Raw genomic sequence first — 27,048 nt, forward strand, 5'->3', positions numbered from 1 at the left:
CACCATTAGAACGAGCTGAATAGACGAGTATGGAGAAGATACGCAGCCTCTCGCAATTTCCGTGAACTGGAACATTGTGCAGCAATAGATGAACATTCCCCCAATGCGTCATCCTGAACTAAGTGCTGTCGATGAGGTGTGTAGATTTTGCGAGAGCCTTGAAAGGACACACTTAGTATTAATTACTTTGACGTGCAAACTGTTCTTTGATTCTGTTACTTTTCAAATAGTTAGTATTTGTGTTATGCCATTTTTTGAATTTGGATTTTACATACGGATTTTACAGTGATGTATGTATTTCTTAGGTTTTAGCTATATATCTATCAATTGGGATTAATTTTTACAAGGAAACATGTCTAACGTGTTATTTATATTCAAAATTTGAACGAAATCTGTTCACGGACATTTGAACTACATGGCAGTTTACAGGTATTTGGTTAGAAATGGTCCTAGGTATATTTATAAAAGGATATTATTGTATAAGATTCATAAAGTCTTAAGCGTAGAGGAAGGCAGACGTTAATACAAATATATACAATGTTTGAATATGGAAACTTAAACGATTTAATCTAAATTCATTCTCTATGTGAAAATGGTCATCAATTAAGAACACACTTTCTTTCATAATATCTTATATTTAGAGATTTATAACATTTGCAAAACATATACGGTATTGTTTTACGGCTGAAGTATAGATAAAGACACCTACCATACGTTTTATGTATCCTTCATAATACTTCTCCCTATCACGATTACATATCAGCATATATCGTGGATCGTTTATTAACTTCCTTCTTGCTTTGCCTGACAATTGTTCAGATTCCAGTAGTGTGCTGAGTGTTTTGCAACACGACATGTCAGGTGTTCTTCTTTGCACTTCCTTTACCACATCTGCAAACTAAGTTAATTATATAAGAAATCTGAATCACCGCTTAATTGACTGTGTCATTCGTGTTCATAACGGACCCAGATCGCTCACCTGACTAACACAACTTGCTTGAACAGTTTGAACGGTAGATAGTTATGCTAGGAAAATATCAGTGAAAATATTTTGAAATAGGTTCAGTGTTTTCGGATAAAATGATTTTGTTAAAGCTTCCACTACACGAATAAATATTGATTTTGATTGCTTTTTGAAATCCAAATCCATGGGGAGCATTGCTTTTGCACACACACACACACACACACACACACGTACATGTAAACGCAACCAATCGGGGATGTAAGCTATAAACCTACCAACTGGGAACTTCTTTATTACTGTAGCTACAGTTATCATATTTCTATCAACTCTTATTCTTATGATCTTAAAATTATCCAAGGCTTTAGATTAAAGCTATCTTCAATTGTTAAGCAATGAGATTTTTCACATTCAGAGCGGGGAATTTTGTGTTTAAACCAACTGAGGTGAGTGTGTAACAAACCGGGTGTTTGTGTATAGACGAAATGTGGAATTGTGTGTTTCAACAAAACGGGGAGTTAGTGTAAAGACTAAATGAGGTACAAGTGTATAACGAACCGGGTACGTGTGTAAAGTTGAAACGAGGAACTAGCTATTAAAATGGTGAATGCGGAAGCTCCTGTTACATATCATATATATGAGAAAAGGCAACCGAGGGACTTAATTTGATTTGATGGGTTTTACGCCATTTTAAACACTATTTCAGTTAGATCAGGTGGGCAGTTTACCCAACAATCGTTCCGGGAAAGATTAAGTACTAGTACTAAAGCTGTCATCTTTCTTACATAAAGAGACCTGGTCGGTAGCAAGGATTGAACCCATGCCCCTTAATCAGTGAGTACTTACGAGTGATTTTAAGTCAGCGATTCTAACCACCCGAAAACAGAGGCGGTCAGACAATAGAGAAAGTTTTATATTCTGTATGTAGGTACATGTAGCACGTCAATCATTCGACATTCAATCAAAAATGGTCTATGTCAAATGTTAACATTAAAATAACTGTTTATGACAAGACATAGAATAATCGAAGACAAAACCAGACTCATGATGCAGAGACATAATAAAGCACAAAACAGTATATGGTTTTATCAGTTGTGTGCTTAAATTACTTTCCATTGCCTACAGCAACTTTTGAACTTCGATATTATAAGATTCTTTTCACTATCAAATTTTTGATAAAATAACGTGATTTGAATCGAGAAATATACTATCAGGAACCAATAGGAACTGTCAAGGTATTGAATTTTCATTCCGTTTTTTAAATAGAATATAAATTACTACACAAAACTTTTACATATATGTATTTCTTATACATGATTTACAGCACGAGAGTCATCTTACACCACCCCGGGGTGTAAGAGGGCCTTTTCAGGACCGGTAAAGATACCGGAAATCCCCGTCTGGTTTGCAAGAATAAGTAATATTGTATGTTTTAGTTCCTTCTTTATGTTTTAACTAAAAATTTTAATTAGGTATTCACAAATCTCAGGGCGGGTACAGGATTTGGTGTAAGGGGTGCAAAATATTTGTAGTAGAACAACTAGGAGGGTCCGTGGGCATGTCCCCATCTCCCCCTCCCCACCCCACCCCCATCGGAACATTTTGAAAACAATAGATCCATCTGGTGCATTCTTGGCGTTCTGAGGTGCTTTTTTTTGGTATTGAAAAAGGACAGGTTTTATGATAAAATCAACCCAAATAACATGCTACGTATAGTCCATGTTTTAATGACTCGTCAGACTTATTCTTGCTTAAGTATCTCGGAATGGAATTTCTAAGCCCGATTTCTAAGGGTTTTTATGGGGAGGGGTTACTAAAGTTTATTAACGTAAAATAAAAAGCTTTATAGAAGCTCATGCAAATTTGTCGGACTTTTATTGTGCGGGCGTAGCGAGCAAGAAAAAAATGCATTGTTTTACCCAAACAAAAGACAAATTGCCTATGCGAGCATAGCGAGCGAGAAAAAATGCATATTTATATTTTCACCCAGGACAAATGATGAATTAACTATGCAAGCGTAGCGAGCGAGAAAAATGCCCCAATCCCTGGATCCGCCCTTCAATCTGTGCTAAGCAGACAATTTATTTTTCCTTCAATTCTACTCGTTCAAAAGACAGAATTAACAGTCAAACATATAAGTGTGGTTCCTTTAAAAACCATTCGGATTAACGAAATCATGCATACAGCAAAAACACAGACAATATATTTGGATAATCTCCTAATCGGCGTAAAATTCAGTGTATTTTTCAGTTGTTGTGTTCCTAAATTTAAACTGTGTATTATTATATATACATTGCATACATTATCATGATTTAAACTATAGTACCGTTTGCTATTTAATAATGATAAGTTTCAAAAAGTTAAGGCATTCCAAAAATGACGTTCCCAGAGTAGGATATCAACTCATGATGACTCGGGCTTGAGACGAAAACAATAGTAGTAGGTAATTAATTTGAATAAGATAGAACTGAGGCAAACACTTGACTCTAAATCAGGCAGAATGACAGAAACAAAGCATTTATTTTTATTTGCGCTTTTCTCTCCGATAACAGGTTAACGAAAACTTGATTTTTTTAGAAAAAAGAATTTTGCGCTTATTTAAATGCAAAGTAAAATTTTAGGTTCGATATGCGGAAACAGGAAATAAAAATCGGGGAATCTTAATTCAAACTCCGCAATGACTCGCAGTCCCTGACTTTTGCATGAAAATCGTTATTTCTTGCCCGGTAAAATAACAATCAATATTAAAAAAGACTTAAACAAAGTTTACAGCATTTCAAGTCATAGTTATTTTGTTTCCAAACTATTTTCCCATATAAAGGTTTTGATTTTATCTTTTTGTTTTTAGAAAACCAGGCTTCAGTAAAACGTTGACTTTACATAGTTAATCGTTCAAAATTTGTGAAGGTCGTGTGTTCGAATCCCACACTCGGAAAGTCTTGTTCCCAATTTTGTGAGGATTTTTCCTTTAGACTCTGAACATGATTTAATTGCAAACAAAACTATCTGGAGTTTCGATCATGAAAATGTATATAAAGTAAACATTACAAAGGTAGGAGAATGAAAACTGAAGCAACAGCTGAATTTACTGCAAAGTTTATCAGTACTCTTTCAAAACAAAGTACATGCAGAAACGGATTGATCGTTCTGATCAAGGAAGATTAAAATGAAATCAGTCATAGGTATTTTAAATTCATGATATTGTTGTTTTAATCAAAACATTTATATCGTAAGTATTTTTATGATTATTATATATTTGTGTTTCCCTTAATGCTATTAATACCAGTAAATCATACGTATGCCACTGTCAAAACTAAAGATAAATATACTTGCACCCATAATAAATACTGTGTTAATGTGTCACCGAACAGGGAAATGTCTTATTTTGTGTCGGTCAGTTACAAGAGTGAAGTATGAAATAACCATATATGTAACAACGAATAATATCGTTATGTATTTAAAGGCTTTATATTCAATAAAATCCTTCAATCGCAATAAAATTTCTCTGTTTTCAAGTTCCAATCAGACGATTAGTACATGTATAATAAGTTGTGAATTCATACGATGCGTTACATATTGTATTTTCTAATACCTCGGGAACTCATCTGTAGAATACTGTGATTGTTTCTATTTCATCAGCACTGTCAGTTCAATCATCAATAATTTTCGTTCTTTTTTCCCCCAAAATACCACAGAAAATGCTACCGCAATAAACGCACGGTGTGATATATCACTGGATGAACAAAACTGATAAGCAGGTGAGTGAGGTCGTTCCCACCCCGTCCAACAAACAAAATTTCTTAAAACGTTGTTTTGATCAAATTGAACTTCTACGGACCTGACGTTGAAGAAAATATCATGTGCAGATGTAATTGTATGTCATATTCATACTTATTGTAGAATGATAGGAATGTCAGTGACAGAAAAAACTCCTATTGGTTAATGAGCATATGCATTGTAAAAATTACCCTTGGTATGTCAGTAACGCACTGAGACTTTGAGCTTTCAAACTTTACACATCAATGTTTTTTTTTGTGTAACAACTTAATAACTTTTTTAATGCTAAAAGCGACAGTTTATAAAGATAAGACGCTTATTAAAATATAGCAAATTTATGACATAAGTTTTAAAATAGTGTGCTTCAGGTTGCAGAATCTGGGCACAATTTTTCTGTAGGATATATCTGTTCGTTATGTGAACATCAAATTTTATTTTATTTTATTTTTTTTTTTTTGCATGAGAATTGTTTTGCTGTGATTCCCATGTGTTTAATTGATGTATCACGGTTTCTATATTTTCTTGCCAAATGATCCTAAACCCGTGCAGCCGCAGCATTATCATTTTATTTGAACCGTCGTAAACTACAATTATTTCGGACATGTACAACAAACTTTATAGCCTATGCTTTGTTGAAACATTTTTCTATCATGAATTTCTAGACTTGGCGATCGCTAAACAAAAATCGCGCAAAAGTAGCATGAAATTCCCGTGTTAAGGTAAATGCACGAGTTAGCTATGATCTAGGCTTTAGAATTTCCAAGTGTTTTAACAGTTTTAAGAATGTATTGGAGTCAGATCCTTGTGTCATTTTCTTTGATGGGTAGTAGATAAAATCAATCAGAAAATGTACTAATGTTATGATTAATGTGGTCTCTAAATTTGACAAATACTTAATAAAATGAAACTGTATTAAACTATTTCGGCTTTGTAGTATTTACTACTCTTCAACACACGCAGATAATTGCATAACAAGTTGACAGCTGCTTATACATGTATAAACATCGTAGGAGGTAATGACATAACAAATGCTGTGTCAAATGCAGCACAGGTTTTTGAGAGGTATTATTATCTTTTTTACTTTTGGGACATTTTTACATCATAGATTTCAACACATTGCGATTGCTGAACAAAATCAGCGGGAAAATAGCATGAAAATCCTGTGTTAAGATAATTGCATAAGTTAGCTACTGTATGATATAGGTTTTATTATTTTCACGTGTTCTTAATCAGTATTTTAAACGTACTGGAGTCAGATCCTCATATGCATTTCTTTGATGTGTAGTAAATAATATCAATAAGTTAATGTACAAATGTTGTTGTTCTTTTTTTTTACAAATAACGAAACTGTATTAAAATTCTCTGGCTTTGATGTATTAATTACTATTGAATTTACATAGGTAATTGCATTATGAGCTGAATATATGAACATCTTTGGAGGTGATACCACATTTATTTTTTCAAATGCAGCACGGTAATTCAAAAGGAATTAGTACATTTGTATATTTCAGCACCGCGCCTGAAGTTGAAAGTCTGTTAAATGCGATGAATATAAATAGAATGTATATTTTGAGTATTGTTCCTGTGTATTATAATATTCTCAGTTTAACATTTGTATTGTCAAATCAAGTCATTAACTTAGCAATAAAAGCGCATAACACAATAAGCCGGAAAAGATATGCGGTAACATAAATATATAATACTGTCTTGTGAACGTAAAAAGATATTTAATTGGTAATTGATGAATTAATCAACATAATCTTTTCACTCATAATCTTATAATAACGAAAGCATTATGTTAAATTAGTGAAAATAATTTAAACCTTTGTGTGTATGTACTACGAGTTGTATACAGGTAAACTGGGGAACTGCAGTAAATGGCGAGAGATACACACCGTTGTAAAATTCTGATTGTGTGTGAGATATGTGTATGACCAGAACCGGCGTACCGGGGAATAAATTTCTATCGCTCAGAATCAGCTCAAATTTCGAGATATGACTAATTTGAAGGTCAGGAATAACGTGGTATTGTTAAAATGAACTGGGGAATTCCCCGGTTCGAGGCGTATCCCCAGTACGTTGGTGTGTATTCATACGAAATTACCCAGTTGGCAGCGTTTACAAACTCAGACACACACACACACACACACACACACACACACACACACACACACACACACACACAGTTCCAAAAACGCAGTCTCCCCAAAACAAAACTCACAGCTCACTACCAACACTCACATACAAAGCAATAACACGAGGACTAAACAAACAAAAAACACAGTTGGGTACCGCCTTGGAACGGTCACTGGTAAAACACCACTGGGGAGCTTTAAACGGTTAATGGTGCGCTCCCAGACTCACTCTCACACCAACCATGTTCCAAAGTAATGGAACGTCACCTACACCGCCATCTACTCCACTCCCCTTCTACTTTTTTTCCATCTCTTTCTCCTTCTCCACTGCCTCCTCTTCCTCCTCCACTTTCTCTTCTGTTATCTTCTCCTCCGTTTTCTCCTAATAATTCTATCTCAACTTGCTTTTTATGTTGTACGGAACTAGGCCTATAGTAAAGCATTTAAGAAATCTTCGTCTTTCAATAAACGGAATCCATCTTGAAAACGTGACTTATCAAGAATACTTTTATCATATATATAAATAGTACTCATTTACTAATTGATGACGTTTTCATATCTCTCCAGTGTATAAACATCGTAGGAGGTATCTATTTTACATTTGTGAGATCTAAAAAACAAACAGGAAAGTCATAGACGAATGTGACCGCGTTGGAGTTGCAGTTTGCAAAAAAAATGTCACAATTTTTCTGCAGTTTGTTTTTCTTAACAGTATAAAACGTACACAGATAAGGCAGACTGTTACATACATTATCTTTCATAACATAATTGTAGTGTCGTCTGTTGACGTATTGCATTAACATTTTTGAACAGCGTGAAGAAGTTCTTTATACTGATATATCTAATACTGAAAAACATATCCGGAAAATTTGAAAGTTTTTAAATGGAATTGAATTTATCACAATGTACATTGGTAGTTCATAAATAAACTGTATATTTTGAATGGTGCCCCTTTAAATTATAATATTCTCAGCTTATTCTTTCTATTGTCAAATAATTTTATAAATATACAGTCAAACCTGTCTAGAAAGACCACCCTTGGGAGAGCCAAAATGTGGTCATTATTGGGAGATGGTCTTTATTCAAAGGTTAAAATAAACTGTAAATGTTAAAATGGAAAACAAAACATGTGGTCTTTAGAGCCAGGTGGTCTCTGTTCAGAGGTGTCTTCAACACAGGTTTGACTGTATCAATAAAAGCGCTTTGGTAAATAAATACGCCGGAATAGATATACGGAAACATGGATATATTTATGATACAGTCTTGTAAACGTGAAATTTTACTTAGTTTGTAATTAATCAATTAATTAATGAATATATTTACGAAATGATATGTTAAATAAGTGATTATGATTTAAACCATTATGTGTCAGTACTACAAGCGGTGTACAGATTACAGACATGGTGGTCGATTATTATTGTTATACCAGATTTATATAGCGCCCTTTTCATGATAAATTTCACGTTCAAAGGCGCTTTACATAGTTCAAATGCAGCCACACAGGGCGCATAATTCATCCTCTACTAGTACAGACACAGGGCGATCTGACCAGAGGGACAGAGTGAGACAAAGCCGAATGACAGAGAGATCAAAAATCAGATACAGGCTTGTCCGGCTAACTTAGCCTAGCTCGTTGCGAATAGACAGCCTGGTTCGTTAACGTGCCCAGTGTATAGCACTGATACACGCAAGGATTGCCTGGGTTCCTGACCAGTACACCTCTAGTTGGGTGGGAAACACTGAAAAGCGTTTCTGAAAATTCCCGAGTAGCTGCCAGGGTTTGAACCCCCGACCTCAGGTAATAATAGGTTAATAAACGATCCTCTTGGAAGGCCAGTGTGCAAACCACTGAGCTATCAGTCCACCCGATTACTGACATGTGTAATCGATTATTAATTGATTACATGGACATATTTGGTGTAATCGATTATTAATCAATTACTTTTATTCGGGTCTGTGATCGATTACTTTCGATTACTTTGAGTAAAGTAATCACGATTACAAAATGATTACATTCTATTACTCGAACTTATTCAACTGTGAAACTTATAAACATGACAGTTTACATGTAAATTGCAATGCAGTACAATTATATTTGCAAAAAAGAGCATAAATGTTATCATGTACATTGTGTTTTTACTTATATAGAGTAGCCAAGTTTCTGGATCACGCTGTGCACTTAATCAAGACTGTTGCAGTCCATTATTTTATTTGTTCGAGATACACTTTATCCTCATTAGTTTTTGAAACGTCGAGTCATCCAATCTACACATCTCTGGCCGAAACATTTTACAAGCAATGGAAAACAGCCTCTCCACAGGGCCTACTACAAAATACCATTATCTGCACTAGACTTTATTAACCCAAAATTAGAGGTACTCTCATGATACATCAAGGAAAGATAAGATTAACCGCTATGCTCTAGGGCTTGACAAGGTTATAACCTGTCGCATGCACTTCGATTAAATTACGATTACAATTAATTAGGGATGGCAACGGTTAACCGGTTAACCGAGTACTCGCTCGGTGTTCTGGGTATCGATTACGAAATTTAGTAATCGAGTACTCGAAATAAAAATAATAATAAAAAAATGACTAGAAACACGTCACTTTTAACGCGGCCGTTTAAACGACACCAAAGTGTCTACTTGACATCTTATCGATAAGTTACACAGATTCTACAAACACGAAGGTGTGCATTGATGCACAATGGTCAATAATGACCCCTGATGATAACACGCTACATCATGATCGCTGTAACTTGTAATTATGCCGCTTATTGCAGTACCGCTTATATCATAAACAATTAGAAAACTTGATGATCACAACACACCTGTGTGCAAACGTTAAAATTAGTGGTACATCATAAAGAACATATCCTTTATAATTTAAAAAGAAAACCATTCCAATTTAGTGCCAACTTCACAGTGTGCTCCAAAATTTGGCTTGCGTTTTATTAGTCGCCGATATTTATATGGTTTTACATTCTCGAGTTTTCCCTTAGCACAAAGTAATTATTTACAACTGTATTAAAAATGGCTTTAAAACATTACACATGTATCACTGCTAACGGGAATCATGGTAAAAACAACCTTTGATTCTGAATTATCTCTCTTTAATAATGAACAAATGTTAAATACAGCCGATTCTCGCCTATTCCGGTTATGGAAATCACATTTAACCAGTAACCGAGTACACGATCGAAAAATTCGGGGAGTACTCGAGTACCAAAATCGGTACTCGTTGCCACCCCTACCATTAATCGAAATGGATTTGGATTACTGATTACAGTCGATTATTTGACAAAATGTATTTGATTACAATCAATTACGATTACTGATAACGATTACACCATGTCTGACAGTTTTATTGGGGAACAGCTGTAAATGGCAAAGGTTACACATTCTGATAAAATTATTAAAGTATGATATGTGTCTGACTAGAACCTGCATACCGGGGATTAAATTTCTATCGCTCAAAATAGAGATGACTAGTTTCAATGTGAGGATAAACGTGGTATGGTTATAGCTACAGTCATACATATGTATATGTCCGTGCGATGAGGCACGGTGCGGACGAGACTGGTGTACGGATAAGTACGGAGCAGTATGTCTTAATACGGTAAAAAGCGTTAGAAACAGGTAAGAAAAAAGATACAGGACGTTTTACTGCGCTTGTCAATTGCCCAGCGTGTAAACAACTGCAATAAACTACATTGAACTACGCTTAAGTACATGCATCCTCGGGTAAGTACGTTCATCTACGGATAAATACAAATCACTACGTTCGTATTAAGGTTTAGTAACGGGTCGGTTATTTCATATAGATCGTCCACGTGTAGCCAGTCTTTTTTATTACGATTATGTTTATATATATTCTATCTGCTTTGGAGATTGGATATTAAAACTTTGAGTTGAATATCTGAAACAAAATAAAGAAAGACTGAAAGAAATTATGTACGCGTACACGAAGAATCATTCAGTGTTGTTATATTATCTGGTTCTTCAGGATCATGAATTCCATTGATTTGATGTGTAATAGAGTTCCGCTTAAGCCGGTATAATACCCCAGTCACACTTACGGCGCGGATAGCTACGTCTCGCCACGGATAGAAACGTAGTAATCCGTATCGATCCGTACCTTAAAGTAGTAATCCGTATCAATCCGTACCAATCCGTACGGCTTAGGTACGGATCGATACGGATTACTACGTTTCTATCCGTAGCTGGACGTAGCTATCCGCGCCGTATGTATGACTGGGGTATATGGGAACGTGAGAGGTATGCATATTGCATTTACTCTCACGAACAAACTAAATTAAACCGAGTCTATTATTATTTTATTCGTTGCATTCTTTTCTTCCAAAGGATAGTTTTACAGATTTTATTACAATGTAAAATATCAAGAAAAGTTTCGCGTATGAAGAAATAGACCAGAAAATAAATATATAAATAGCACAGACATACCATTTGCGCAAAATATGAAATGTATTTACTATTCCTGTCTTTTAACTTCACCTAGATGAATAATAGCAGACTCGGTTTGATTGAGTCTGTTCATGAGAGGTAATGAAATGTGTAACACCTCCCACGCCGCCTAGCACCGGCTTAAGCGGAACTCTATTACACATATGTTGAATGGACTCCATGATCCAAAAGGACAAGAAAATATAACAACACTGAATCCAAATACGGAGAGAAACCTCCAGAACAGAGAGTGAGAGCACAGACACTTGGGATTATGAATCCCCATCCACCCCACTGTCCCTTCACCCCTGTCAAAGGTTAGCAAATATTTTGTAGCATTTTAAGGAGAATTCCTATAGTTTATTTCCTTTCATAGATTTTTTATTCAAAGACACATATATGATAGGAAAATTTGTGCTGACAACAGTGAACAAATGATAACAATGGGTTACTAGGTTTGTTTTTGTGAAAAATTGTTTAGAACGCACCCACTGTTGCTAAAACTGCCAGCGATTTTTCAACATTTTCATAATTTTCTGCTTTTTTATAAATACCAACCAAAATATACATCAAGACAGCACAATAAGGTTTATTCTTTTTACAGATTTTATTATATACTTATTTGATATCATAGTCATATTTGTAATACTATATCCTTACAATAATGGGTACAAATGAAAAAAAAATCTTGTTTCATATTCACTTTTGTTAACTTTTTCCAATGAAAAATACCCATAGTGAAGAATTGTTTTTTTTAATTTGGAAAAAAAACTGTTTCATAGAATTTTTTCCTATTTTTCTTGTATATAAATAATTGTATTGTGAACAAAAAAATGGGTAAAATGTATGGGTCACCAGGCTAACTTTTATGTTAAGACCGCTTGAATACAACACCTGTTCGGACTAAAAATGCCGCGAACCTGACCAAATTGATTACATGTATATCTGCTAGAAGTTAAAAATAAGTTTTAAAAATTCTTAATTATCTTGTATAATTGAATACTAAATGATCTGAAAGGTGATATTGTCTTATTAGTACTAAGTCAGTTGTCTTACATTATATGAACAACACTGTCTTTTTACTAAAATGCGATGTGAAAACACAACCACAAAAATGGCAAGATACCTGTCAGGCATAATTATTGTCAATACAACATAAACCAGTATCAACATTTGATTACTGATAAAACTTATCAAAAATGTTATTTTCATTCAAGATTCCTCATATTTAAGATTGTCTGTCACATGTTTCAACAAATGTTGACTTTACTTCAGTTTTCCACATAAATGTGGTTAAATATCTCAAAAATACGTAGATGGATCTATTTTCTCATTGACTCCCATTATGAAATATTGCGTGAAGTTTTTTTTCAAATCAGTACAGCAAAAATAAATCAAGTATATTAATCTATATATTTTTATTTTCTGAATTCTTTAGGTATATTCTGAAGTTTTAAAAAAGTTTAAAAGAGTTTAATCAAATTCTACATTGTAGAAAAAATGGATCAAAAGTTCAAAACGTGCAGAACTACCTTGAAGCAAGGCATAAAAGGTATGGGAAGTAACTCTGTTACAGTAGATTTATAATACTGACACGGTTACTCCCCCGTTAAGCAGATGAGAGGGAATAAACAAAAATATGATGCATGCATAAAACAAGATAGGAGTAAAACAAATAAATTGATATAAATAAATAAAAATTAGTAGTTGACAGTCGGGTAATGTGACAAGTGTATGACATATAGTAGCACTTGTGTCCCAACCTATCAAACAAAAGATTTAGAATAGAAAAGAAAGAGCTTGAGATGGACATACAGAGTACCACACTCGCATCTGCCATTTTCCATATTATCACAAAAAATGTAAGAGCAATCAGTGAAAGAAAATAAAACTGTAAGCAAAGAAACAGCTGTTGTAAAATATGTAAGACATGTTTTACTAATCAAATTATTAGTACTGATTTAATTATGACGACTTAGTTTAAGAAAGAAAAAAAACTTTTAAATTTTGGCTTCGACTGACTGCTTTCGCCAGCTTTACGGCCTGCCTTCACGCGCTGAAACTAAACCAGATGAGGAAGAAAGAGAGAAAAAAATATCTATCTATGAAAATAAATAAATATCAAAATAGAAAAGTATGTTGATGAGTGAAAAGCACGAAAGCACATAAAACAAAATAATGACTGATACAAAACAAAGATATACTGTATTTGAAAAAATGCAACGTTATAGACAAAGCAACATAAAGAAGAATAGCAGCAAAGAACAAAATAAAAGCAGCTATGTGCACATGGCGCATTTACATTTAGGACCTGTCCAGGTGCGGATCAGCCTGACAAAGATTTTGTATTCCTGTAGAGTCCTTATATCATTTGACAGACTGTTCCACACCAGAACGGCCTCAAACCGAAGAGTTTATGCCATACCTGACTGACTTCATTGTTGGTATTTCTGATGTGTTTTCTTTCCTGAAATTATATGAAGATGATTTTACATTGACTAAGTATCTGATATATTCTGGTGAGATGTTGTTTATCATTTGGTGGGAGAAAATTGTGTCTTACAAAATGTAAAAAGGCAGTTGCACCACAGTTGCACCATTTCCATCGAAATTGGTCTATATCTCTTTTACAATGGGTATAAAGGCATTTGCACCACAGTGGCACTATTCCAATAGAAGTTCGTCTATATCTTTTCGTCATGTATAGATTAAAGACACCTGCATTTAATGGTATATGTCGGAGACACTTGCTTGCTTTATGACTTGCGGCAGACGTAGTTGTTTCAATCTTGATGACACTCAATCGATGGAATTAGATGTTCAAGAGGCAACTGATTGAAAAATTCATAAGATATACTTAACAGGATAAGTATGCTTTCAAGCTTGACTTTCTATGTCCGCTATTTATTTACTATATTGTTATCTATACTTGAAATGATTATAAAAGCGAATAAAGCTGTACATGTACATAATTATGTAAGGTTTCAGACACACTTAAAATGTGTCAAAGTATTTTATGTGACATTTATTTGCTGACACCCTATATGTAGATTTTTTAAATTTTTGACACTTCCCCCACCCCAACCCCGTGACCAAGTACCAATGTAGCATACGTATATAATACACAAAACAAAATAAAATAAGGGTCATATATAATATATGAATATTTTATATGAAAATGTTAACTAACATTTAATGTAGTAAATAAATAGCCAAACTCAACACCCGCTAACACAATTTATCAAAACACTATGTCATTCAATTTACTTAATTATTCATTTCTAACATCAATGAGCGAAGCGGCAAGGAAGGTCACTGCGTCGAAGTTTGATACAGTCCTAAAACTTGGCTGAAATAAGGTAGTGAGTGGGGTAACCATTTTGTTTAAATAATCAGTTCAATACGGAACAAGTTGTCTCAATACTGAGTGAGGCATCCCATAGTCCTGGTTACTTCCTGTATACGGGTAGGAAAGCTTCTGATGAGAGCACGGATGTCAGCAAGTGGGATCAGTCCCCATTCCTTGACAAGAACATTTGCGAGCTCGACGGCTTTGGAATCCTGGCTTGAGTCCGCCTCTGTAGCATGTACCGGAAATGTTCCAAGAGATTAAGGTCCGGAGAGCGTGCTAGCCAATCCATTCGTTCGATGCCCTGTTCCTCAAAGTAGGCATCTACGATTCTGGCGCGTTGCGCAGTAGAATTATCGTCCATAAGGACGAAACTCTGACGACCTACTGCGCCAGCAAAAGGGACAACAGTTTGACAGTTTCATTTATGAAGACATGCAGGTCCGTACGCCCATCATAAGAAATGCCAGCCGGGACTATAACAGATCCACTTCCCCGCTGGTCATGTTTGGTTATACAACAGTCCCGGAAGCGCTCATTACGTTGTCGCCAGACGCGCCTCCGACCATCATTGAAGTCAAAACAGAATTTGGATCCGTCGGTAAACAGCATGTGTCTAAACCGGCATAGTTTCTAATCATGGAGATCCCGTGCAAACGCCAACCTGCTTTTTCAATGTCTTGCGGAGAGTGGCAAACGTATGCCGGGCCTCCGAGCGCGTAAGTTTGCTTCATCGAGTCTGTTTCAAAAAGTTTGAACAGAAACATTCACATTTGTCGTCCTTGAAAATCTCTATTCAATGTAATAGCTGAGTGGAAACTTCTTCATTGAGCCATTACCACCATTGCACGGTAATTTCGGACTGACATAGCTCCCAGTCGACCTCTTCCAGGTTGCCTATCAGCCGATCCGGTGTCGAGGTACCTAGTCCATAACTGCTGGATAACACTCTGGCTGGCGTTGTAAGACTGGGCCACTTGACGCTGAATGTAACCTGCTAGCAAGCGACCGAGAGCTTGTGCAGCGTCCTCATGAGGTATATATCTTCACGGCATATTCAGTCATGAAAATCAATTACATCTAAGCAAACAAACAAGAACTTGTTTAAAAGAAATCCAGCAATATTCAGTAATTCGCGATCTAGGTAGGACTTGATTGCTCCAATTTTAAAGCAGTTGAGAGGGTGTTTGTCATTCGAAGCTTTTAGACGGGTTTTCCGAGATTTTTTTATGAGCAATAAGAAGCTGTACTGTTAGCGAAAGGGTGAACCGATGGGAACATGAAAATATATAGTTTCTTATGAAAAATTATCTTTAAGATATATTAACTTATATTAGTGACCCCTATTTTGTTTTGTTTAGAGTAATTACTTACAAAGGCATGTAAAATATTTTGTTGCGTCGCTGGGGGAAAAGATGTTTAAAACGTAAAAATGATTAATGTACATATTTCAATAAGAATGAGATGTCTACAAAATCTTCTTTTTTTTTTGTTCACGAACTTTTAAAATTTTTAAAATTTAGTCGAATATCAGGCAACGATCTTTAACTATCTTTACTATGCAATTTCAGAAGTCTAGCCCAAGGTCAGTTTTTACTTTATTGGATAGGCAATCTGAATAGGAAAATAACCGAGGTCTTTTGTATAAACTATTATACTTGTTCGAAAACAAAAAAGTCTATGTAAAACAAGGGACCAACTGGGCGTGGCCTATACTGACCCTTGGGTCACGATATAAGTAACCTTGGTGGAGAACCACTAGAGCATGCCACATACCAAATTTATTTTAAACGATATGATAAACATTTCGAAAAAAGAACAATAGAAATATAACGACAAATGACATTAATTGCAAACGTTTCATCCTAAATTACTGCGATATTGAACAAATATTTGAATAGATTGAACAGAAATATAAAACTGTTGAATAAATATTTTGTCAGATAAACAAAAATATTTGTTTTCGTAAGAAATCTAGTTTTGTTTTACAACAGATATTTTACAGAATTGAATAAAATATTTACACATTTGAATGAATATTTTGGTACATATAACTAATATGTATATTTCTTTTCAACAAACATGTTTAATGGGACTGAATAAATATACCAAATATATGCAATATTTATAAAACACATAATATTGCAACATATCACACGCCATATTTATGACAATTTTTTCATGGATTATTATTACATATTTGTAATAAAATAAATGATCATATTTAGCTGTGTTTCTTTTAGGTATGAAAACTGCATATTTGCTATTTATAAGTGATAGTGTTGTTCCTATAATGCTTGGTGACTAAATTTATACTGAGTAAATGGGTAAATTCTTTTAGTGCATTTTATTCACTTTATATAATCCACTTCCTTCATTGTAGAATTATATTTACAACAATTTCAAACATTAAGTACAATTGGGATTAAACAAGTAAATAGAATGAACTTTGTGTTACAACATTATGCAAACCGCATTTGACATAGAACATTGTGACAAGGAACTTGCCGAAGGAACTGCATAGCGGTATATTTAGGTAATTCCTTTCCCATCCTTTCCCATTCAACTGATTGAAGAAAATGCAAAAATTATTTTTATCATATCGAGTTGTACTTTAATTGTAATCAATTGGGAACGTTAGTATTAAAAAGAACGTAGTCTCTCATTGCCATTCTATCGCAAACTTGACAAGTTTGCCTTAAAATATAGCTGAAAACAAGAGGGCCAAGATGTTCCTAGGTCGCTCACCTGAGAAACATAACATAACAATGTAATTTCTTTTGTTGTATTTAATGCGCACCGACACATGCGACTTTCCAGCTTTAATGGTGGAGGAAGACCCCAGTTGCCACCCTGTGCATTATGTCATCACGAGCGGGCACCTTGGTACAAGCACCGACATTCCGTAAACCAACTGGATGGCTTCCTCACATGAAGAATTTCAACGCCCCAAGTGAGGCTCGAACCCACATCGATGAGGGGCAAGTGATTTGAAGTCAGCGACCTTAACCACTCGGCCACGGAGGCCCCATAACAGTGTTAACATGCTTGACCTAGGGATTTCATGGCAATTTTCATTAGGATTTGACTAAAAATGTAGTCTCTTGAGTTTAAGAAAGTATTTTCTTTGATATGACCTAATGACCTAGCTTTTGCCCCTAGATAATTCATATTCAAATGTGATCTAGATTTTATCAAGACAATTATTCTGACTAAATTTCATGAATATCAATTGAAAAATACAGCCTCTGTGGCATACACAAGGTTTTCCTTTGATTTGACCTAGAGACTTACTTTTTAACCTAAGATGATCCATATTCAAAATTTACCTAGATTTCATCAAATAAATCATTCTGCCTTAATTTCATGAAGATCAATTCAACAATACAGCCTCTACCGCATACACAAGGCTTTTCTTTGATTTGACCTAGTGACCTACTTTTTGAACCCAGATCAACCATATTCAAATGTGATCTACATTTTTATCAAAGCAATCATTCTGACCAAATTTCATGAAGATCAATTGAAAAGTACAGCCTCTATTGCATACACAAGGTTTTTCTTTGATTTGACCTAGTGACCTATTTTCTGACCCTAGATAAACCATATCTTAATTTTATCAATGCAATCATTCTGACCGAATTTTATGAAGATCAATTGAAAAATACAGCCTCTATTGCATACACAAGGGTTTTCTTTGATTTGACCTAGTGACCTATTTGAACTCGATCTGTATTTTGATCAAGGCAATCATTCTGATCAAACTTCATGAAGATCAATTAAAAATACAGGATCTATCGCATACACAAGGTTTTTCTTTGATTTGACCAAGTGACCTAGTGTTTGACCCCTGATGACCCATTTTTGAACTTGTCCTATATTTTATTAAGGTAATCATTCTGACCACATTTCATTAAGATCAGTTGAACAACACAGCCTCTATCGCATACACAAGGTTTTTCTTTGATTTTACCTAGTTTTTGACTCCAGATGACCCATTTTTAAACTTGTCCAAGATTTTATTAATGTAATCATTCTGATTACATTTCATTAAGATCAGTTATAAAATACAGCCTCTATCGCATACACAAGGTTTTTCTTTGATTTGACCTAGTGACCTAGGTTTTGACCCCAGATGACCCATTTTCAAACTCGGCCTAGATTTCATCAAGGTAATTATTCTGACCAAATTCATGAAGATCAATTGAAAAATACAGCCTCAATCGCATACACAATGTTCTTCTTTGATTTGATCTAGTGACCTAGTTTTTAATCCAAGATGACATATTTTCAAACTTGGCCTAGGTTTCATCAAGATAATCATTCCGACAAAAAATCATGAAGATCAATTGAAAAATACAGCCTCTATCGCATACACAAGGTTTTTCCTTGATTTGACCTAGTGACCTAGTTTTTGACCCCAGATGACCTTTTTTCAAACTCGGCCTAGATTTTATTAAGGTAATCATTCTGACTAAATTTCATGAAGATCAGTTGAAAAATACAGCCGCTATCGCATACACAAGCTAAATGTTGACGGACGACGGACGACAGACGACAGACGATGGACGCCGGACATCGAGCGATCAGAAAAACTTACCTGAGCATTGCTCAGGTGAGCTAAAAAAAGGTTAACTCGCTTTTAAAATGTTTTAGCTACATTAAAACCTATCTTGATAGGAAAATATTTCTGCATTAAATGAACGGTATATGCGCGTCCGTCTGTGAAACTGATTACATAAAAACTGTATTTTTGTACTTTTGTTCACGTAAAAAAAAGAACAATTTAACTAGGTTTTCAAAAAAAAAACACACAAAAAAAACTGGTCAATAGATTGCCTAATGTCGTTGTCCGGGCGATCGGGGGATTTGGCGGGCAGTCGGTGTCAACTTTTGGTTTCCGCTCAGTAACTGAGTTAAGAGTGGCCTCCACTCAGTATCGTTAGTTTGGGTACACTTATTGTCAGTGTACTTGGTGTGTCGGCAGCTAATATCAAACACAAATGTTGGAAATGTATTTGTGTTCACTTAGATCAGGGTAAAGGGCAATGTAACTAAAAATAGAAAATGTGGTCATATTTGAAATAAAATATTTTTTTTTTTGTGCTGTGGAATGGAAGTGTTCAAATCTCACTGAGATCCATTATTTTGTGATTAAATTTTAACTAAAATCTGAAAGCTAGTTTCAAGTTAATAACTTTGAATGTAAATATAAGAACCGGCTTTGAAATTTCATTTTGGGTCACTGTTACTGAAAACAGAAAAATGGTTCATGCTCAATATCTTTAGATTGGGTGCACTTATTGTCAGCAAACTTTGTGTTTATGTAGTTTTTATCAAATAAACATAAATTATATACTATATTATTAGGGCAATGACACATGCACTCTTCTTAGGCCTGTACTTTTAAATGACATAATTAGATCCTGTCAGAAATGTATAATAGAATATAACCGTTTTTAATGCAATGTTTGAAAAGCTGGTCTTTTGTGGAATTTCGTTATAGCATATTCAGCAGAAGATGAATGTTTTTGTAAATCTATCTTATACCTTCCCAACATTAATAAGCTTACCTGACATCTTTCCCTTCTCCAAGGTAGATGTGTGGTTTTGATATAAGGTTTATTGATCAGGTAATGCTTTTCGACCCGGTCAGAGCCAAGAGGTCAGAGGTTAAGGAAAGTATATGTATAGGCAGCAGTGTCAAGACCGTGACTGGAATGTTTATATCATTGTTTAAGTGCCGATGAACAGAACATATAAAACAATTAATTTTAGATAAAGATCTAGGACTAAGTATAAAGATAGAGCTCATTGAATCTGATCGGATAGTGATCGGACATACAATAATTTGACAATAAACCTAGATCGAGACCCTATTTCGAAAGCATATACAAGTACAGTATACGTGTAAGTTCAAGTCCTTGCTACGATTTGAAGTAAAGACCGGGAACCTAGAGCGGATCTAGAGGTCAGGACAGGTTAAGCGAATTTTGATATATTCTATGATATTTGATGATCTCTGATCGTTCCAAAATCCCAACAAATAAATTTCAAAGATATACCAGGTACTTTACGGAATGAATAGAGTTACGTTCCCAAATACCAGGTATAGTAAGGAAATATATATAAAAAGTCTGTGCCGGATGAAGTAAATTCTAAAGAAAAAATAAATGACATTACATGGATTATTATTATGCGTTTTGCATTTTTCTCAAATTCCTGCTTGCCAGGTACCTACTGCATAGAATATGATGTATTCCAAGCTTAGAAGGTGCTTAACATTCTATAAATGCTTTGTGGTTGGACCAAGGATTAGCCAGTATGATCTGAAAGTATCATTGGACTTAAGTCATTGGTAGTAGTTATTGCATCCCGTTACCAATTGAACTACTAAAAACAGATTTCGAATTATGATCGGACTTTGACCTATGACCTTTGACCTTTGATACTGACTGACCATATACGAAGAAGGGTTGATCTGTATCATTCTTGGAAAGATTAATATATGAGTTGCAAATAAAACGACACTTTATATATGTTCAAACAAAGCACGGAATTCAATTTTGCAAAAATTGTATCAAAATATTATTATTCTAAAGCATATATATTCGTAAAAGTTTGTAAGAAAAGAGCTTGAAATTGGGCGGGTTGGTGGGAGGGGTGGGGGGGAGCAATATAATGTAATTGCTTGCCAAACATGTGTAAGCAGAACAGTTTTATTATAATGATATGAAAATATGTCGGACCAATGACAGGTAGACGATTGAAGTGATACTTAAGATATCGGTCCGTCTTAGAACCAATGGGCGTTAGTTCACTTCATTTATGTAGATATCTGATATACAAATGATATCTATCCAATGATGGCTAGGATAGATGGGTAATATCTCCAGACTGTTTAATATAACTTTATCAAAATACAACCAAGCACGAAAAGGATGTAGTTGAATGTCATTAAGCCTCTAGCATAAAAAACCTAACATCAGCAAATATGAACACAACAAAAAGGCAACTGAGTGTTTAAAATCTTGTATTACAAAATTAAAACGCGGTATTTAGTTGTCATACAGCAGTATGTGTTTAATGGCGGACGTCCCTTTCCGTACAAACTATTCCCATTTACCTCTATGTATTGGAAAAAAATTTACGATTAAAGCTGATTGATTTTTAGTACAGCTTTAGTGATCATTGATTTGAAAAGAAATAAAAATATGTAGAGATCAAGTAAAACAATGAGACATTCACTGTACTTAAATTTGTCACTGATGTCCAGAGAAAAGCGTCCAGGTATACAACAGATGTCTTAACATGTGAGAAAAAGGGAGGAAAGCAATTTGAGGACTGTAAGATGCATTAATGTGTCAATCTGTTTTGCAGGAAAAACAGATAGAATTTAGGTAGACACTGTTTTCACTCATCAGTTTTCGTTCTATGAAAACGTTGTTTCCCTAGAGTATGGAAGGTTTATGGCAAAATTAAACAATTTAAGAGCAGCGATTTTGTTTAGTTACGATATTGTTTAGTTTCAACGATAACGTTAAATAGATATTAGGATCTTACACGACTTTTTTGATATCTTTTGAAATACTTGTTCTTGTCAACTTTTTCCGGAAAAGCTGTTATTAGCTTCGCTGCTGCCTCATCCGACAGTTGTTCAAGGAACTCAGGCCAAGTTTTGTAATCTCGTACGTCAATGGTTATAGCATGCATTTCCTTAAGTAAGTCTTCAAACTGAAAATGAAAAAGATTTCGCTTTAAACAAAACCAGTTATAGATCTACGTCGTAGTACTTTACAAAACATAAATGCTAAATGTAACACGAGGTACGCGTTTTGCGCGGTCAATATCTGGCTTAGAGAAGAAATGTATTAAAATATTTTCTACAACACCTTCTAAAGCTAAAGTGTAGACCCGTTCGATGTATGTAATCAAACGCTCCTCCAAATAGATAATAATGTCAAGTATTTTTATTTGGTAGTAATTGTAAATGAAAAGTAAAAGTAGTTCAATACTGTACACTGAATATGTGCACAGTTACAAGTTTGTATATCATCTGGACACCAGTATATTTGTTTATAATGTCCATATTTACGATCTTAAATTTTCTAAAAACTATTCAATTGGGAACAATCCTTAAGATTACAAGGTATGAGTAAAGAAATCACGCGTGCAAGGCAACCCGAAACGTATAAGATACAAGAGACCGATAATTTTAACTCTTCTCGGTTAGGGGGAAGGGTTTTACATGGAGCCAAGTTTAGTATCTTTATTTTTTGCTTTGTATGAAATCCGTATTTTATTTTAGAACTTGGAAGCCAATTTCAGAGCAAACAAATTTTCTTCATTATTCCTTTTCTTTTATTTTACTATGGGGCACGTTACATATAAGTTTTTTTTTTCAAGTACCTGAAACAGCCAAATGCAAGTCTTTTTAATTACACTTCTTTTGTCAGATTTTCAAATAAGAAGCAAGTGGTCCTAACTTAAAACGTTTATTTAGAAATGATATGATTGCGAGTCTTATATACAATGAGCCAGCAATACCATCAATACATAGAAGATATTCAAATTTTTTGAGTCACTATGGTTTTCATTTTCATCAGGTGTATGAAATATGTTGTTTTTTTTTCAGACCTCGAGATGAAATAAAAGCTATATTCATGCAAAAGAAAACTTGAATTTTCTGTTTCATATTTACACAAATGATTTAAATGCCATGTACTCGTACAAAAACTTGTTAGAATGTACATTAGGCAAGCTGCGGTTCGATGTTTTAATAACTGCATTTTGTTAACAAGTAGGTATTGACTGTACAAACAGATAGAACTTCAATAATCAGCTATTTCAATAACAATGATTTACAATGATTAACATATTCTAACAACACGTGCCCTACATTATAGGATACAATCGTGCCAAGGAAGCCATATGAAATTCATATAAACATCAGACAGCGGAAAAGAAAACTTAAACGCTAAAGCCTTTATTCTAGAAAACAAAAACAACTGAAAATTTACCTTAGCGCATATTTTAATAAAATGATCATCTTATAATTTAGAAGGTGTTGTACAATTTCTGTAGGAGATAAATGTTATGGGAGTCCTCCTATAGACTAATTTCTGAACTTTAAGAGGATTATAACACTGAAATAAATGGTTTTAAGTTGTCCTTAGTTTGAGTAAATGGAAGTGGTGCCACAGACAAGTTTGAATATTTAAAAAGTGAAATGCAGACGTTCTACTGCAGTTTTCGGATTGGTCACTATGTATCACTTTACACTTAAACTATAATCTCGATGTTCATGTAATTTGTAGCTAGATGGTCATCGAAGGAAGCATCCTTGATATTATTTTTTTTTTTCGCTTCTTTAAAATTACAAAGGAGTCATCTCACTCCTATCCAAATCTCATAAAAATTTAATGAATATTGTTTATAGTCATCTGTGTTTTACCAATGGAGTTTGTCATATCTGCGAAATATTGGATCTGTTTGAGAAAGCTACATTTCTTGCAGGGTCATTGACCTCATACAATTTATAAATGAAATATACCTGATCTTGTTCCTTGCGAGACTGAAATAAAAATAGATATTTTTGAAACCATAATGTTTAAAATTTAAATTTATCATTCTTTTCGATTCTCGCGTAGAAAGAGGATAGAAATACGTCCGTTAGAGTTGTTTCCAGGGAACTGATGGAGTAGAAGCGGGGTGTAAAAAGGAGTTGCTTATTTTATTACCTCTCATAGACTCAATATCTCTCATGGACTCAATCGAAGCAAGTCTGCTATACTCAGACATTGCTGCCTTCTGTTATGTGATTAAATAGGATCTTTTAATTGAAATATTTTGAACATATAATAGTATACTAGAAAATAAAACAGGTAACATTTACAAGCAGCCTAATTGTTGGTTTAATATCGCACAGACACATTTACAGGTCATATGGCGACTGAGAAAGACCTCAGGTGCCCTCCATGCATTATTTCATCACGCGCAAGGACCTGGGTAGAACCACCGACCTTTCATAAGCCAGCTGCAATGCTTCCTCGCGTGAAGAATTCAACGCGCCGAGTGAGGTTCACAAGCAGTCTATGGAAAGCATATTGCTTATACATATTAAACTGTATAAAAATGATTAATTACATAGCTTCCTCCCGGGACGATTTAACATTAAGACTTCCTGGGAGGAGGTGTTGGGAGAGAAAGGGACATATTGACTCAAAACTTTAATGACTAATGTTTTAATACAAATTCCAAATTGATAAATCTATAAGAAAAATAAATAGATTTAAGAAGATACGAAGTTTAAATACAGGTACCTGATGTAAAAACATATACCAAACTGAATGATATACTAGAAGAATTCCAATGATAACAATATGGGCGATAATCCAGCCGTCTAGATACGTAAGGTACCAAACAGGAGGTAGTCTTGAATAGATGGCTATCCATTGCAGCACAGATGTCGATATTCCAGAAGTGCACACAATGATCCGCGAACCTATTTGGTCTTTGAATCCAAAAGAAGTTACGGCAACTGTGAAAAACAATGGGTATGGAGCAAAATACATGGATCCATATGCTTTAGGCATTCTGGAAAGTTGTAGAGTCACGTTCAGGAAGGAGAATATACCCCCTAAAAATAAACAAACAAAAAAAAACAACACAGATTTAATTAATAAACTCAATGGAGAAACAATTTCCGACGTTCTTACACAAATATTATTATTATTATTATTATTATTATACAACATTTAGGAGTCAATATATATTTTCGTAATCCTTTCTGTCCCTGTAAAATTTCTCAAAGCAATTGAAACATATGACATTAAAATCTGCCTTGAATGAAAATATTTGACTAATTTAGTATATTGATGCACTTTTTGGTACAATTTATAACCTTATTAACATAATTTTTTTGTATGTTTAAGTATGTAAAATGGACATTTTTCACTGTCCCCAGGTAATTTTGTAGATGTCTGAAGTAAAATTTAAAAAATATGCAATGTTCAATAACTAAACAAATACAACCAATATTTATCTGAGACTTGGTCTGAATGCTAGTGTACATACAGTTGGAAATTCGGGAAAGGTTCAGAATTTAACTTCAAAGTTTGTACCCAACTTTTATGTCCCTCATGTAACAGAAAGCTGTTTAAGGACTATGCATTTTTGAAATTATGAATTAGGTGGGTGGGGTACATGATATTATTTCTGAGGAATTTCGAAGTTACTGTAAAACAAACTTTATTCCAATGTGACAATACATCAAAACCACGTTGCTGAACTCTTACTTTAATTAAAAAAGTAAAGTTGGAAAAGTTATCAGTATGTTCGCGTCACAATCTTCGGTGACAGTATTCTATGTCATCTAGCATAAATGCGAAAAACTATAACATATAATAAAGCTTAACTATACGTGTAAATGAGCTAAGAGATATTTTTCTATTTCCGTTTATTACTTTTCTAAAAACACATTACAATTTACCAGGTGCTGGCAAAATTTGTCATATTTCTGATCATACCTTTACACATTAAAGCAATTCTAACTATAGATATGGTGCGGGAGAAGGGCTTGAGCGCTTACGTAGTGCTCATTTACAGGGATTGTACTGTTCAGACAAATAAATAAATAAATAAATCCGCAAAGTGCAACAGAAAGAAATAGCAGTATCAATTTTGTAATAATATTATTGATTTACAAGGTAAGTCTGATAAAAGACATCGAGAATTCTAACTGACCTTTTAGAAAGCTGCATTTTCAAGTACCTGAAATTTTTCACTTTGGTTAAAAAAGTATATTTTTACAATAGATAATGACTGACTACAGAAGGTAATGAAAATACCCTTGATCTAGAGAATGCTTTAACCTACTAAACCTCAAAATTTAAGTTTGAAATTATATTGTACACGTTTGCGTTAATTTAAGGTGAAAAATAAACTAGAGCTCTATGATAAAAATTGAATAGCTCATTTCGAACATGTTAGACAGTGACAAAGCAAACATATCGTACATATTATTAAGCATGGATGATTTGCACTGTGAATACATACATTTTACACATAACATTTGATTCCACATGTACATACATATATACATGAGTCACGCCATGAGAAAACCAACATAGTGGCTTTGCGCCAAGTATGGATCCAGACCAGCCTGCGCATCCGCGCAGTCTGGTCAGGATCCATGCTGTCCGCTTTTAAACCTATTGCAATTAGGGAAACCATTAGCAAACAGCATGGATTCTAATGCGCAGGCTGGTCTGAATCCATGCTGGTCGCAAAGCCACCATGTTAGTTTTCTCATGGTGCGGCTCATATATATTAACCTTTACTTTTTATACACTAGGAATA

The 27,048-nt window shown here is 34.4% G+C and overlaps 1 protein-coding gene across 1 annotated transcript in view; it reads right to left on the reverse strand.

Annotated features, from left to right (window-relative positions):
• The window catches only part of LOC123532204 (uncharacterized), a 55,551-nt gene that overhangs the window by 20,357 nt on the left and 8,146 nt on the right, over positions 1 to 27,048 (reverse strand). Inside the window, exons 2-6 of the mRNA XM_053533337.1 lie at positions 25,011 to 25,327; positions 24,242 to 24,262; positions 22,252 to 22,422; positions 13,765 to 13,806; positions 710 to 898 (exon numbers count right to left, since the gene is read on the reverse strand). Coding sequence (XP_053389312.1) covers positions 710 to 898; positions 13,765 to 13,806; positions 22,252 to 22,422; positions 24,242 to 24,262; positions 25,011 to 25,327 — 740 coding nt within the window. The remainder of the gene's footprint in view (positions 1 to 709; positions 899 to 13,764; positions 13,807 to 22,251; positions 22,423 to 24,241; positions 24,263 to 25,010; positions 25,328 to 27,048) is intronic.

Source organism: Mercenaria mercenaria, unplaced genomic scaffold (genome assembly GCF_021730395.1).
Source record: "Mercenaria mercenaria strain notata unplaced genomic scaffold, MADL_Memer_1 contig_2252, whole genome shotgun sequence".
NCBI classification, from domain to species: domain Eukaryota; kingdom Metazoa; phylum Mollusca; class Bivalvia; order Venerida; family Veneridae; genus Mercenaria; species Mercenaria mercenaria.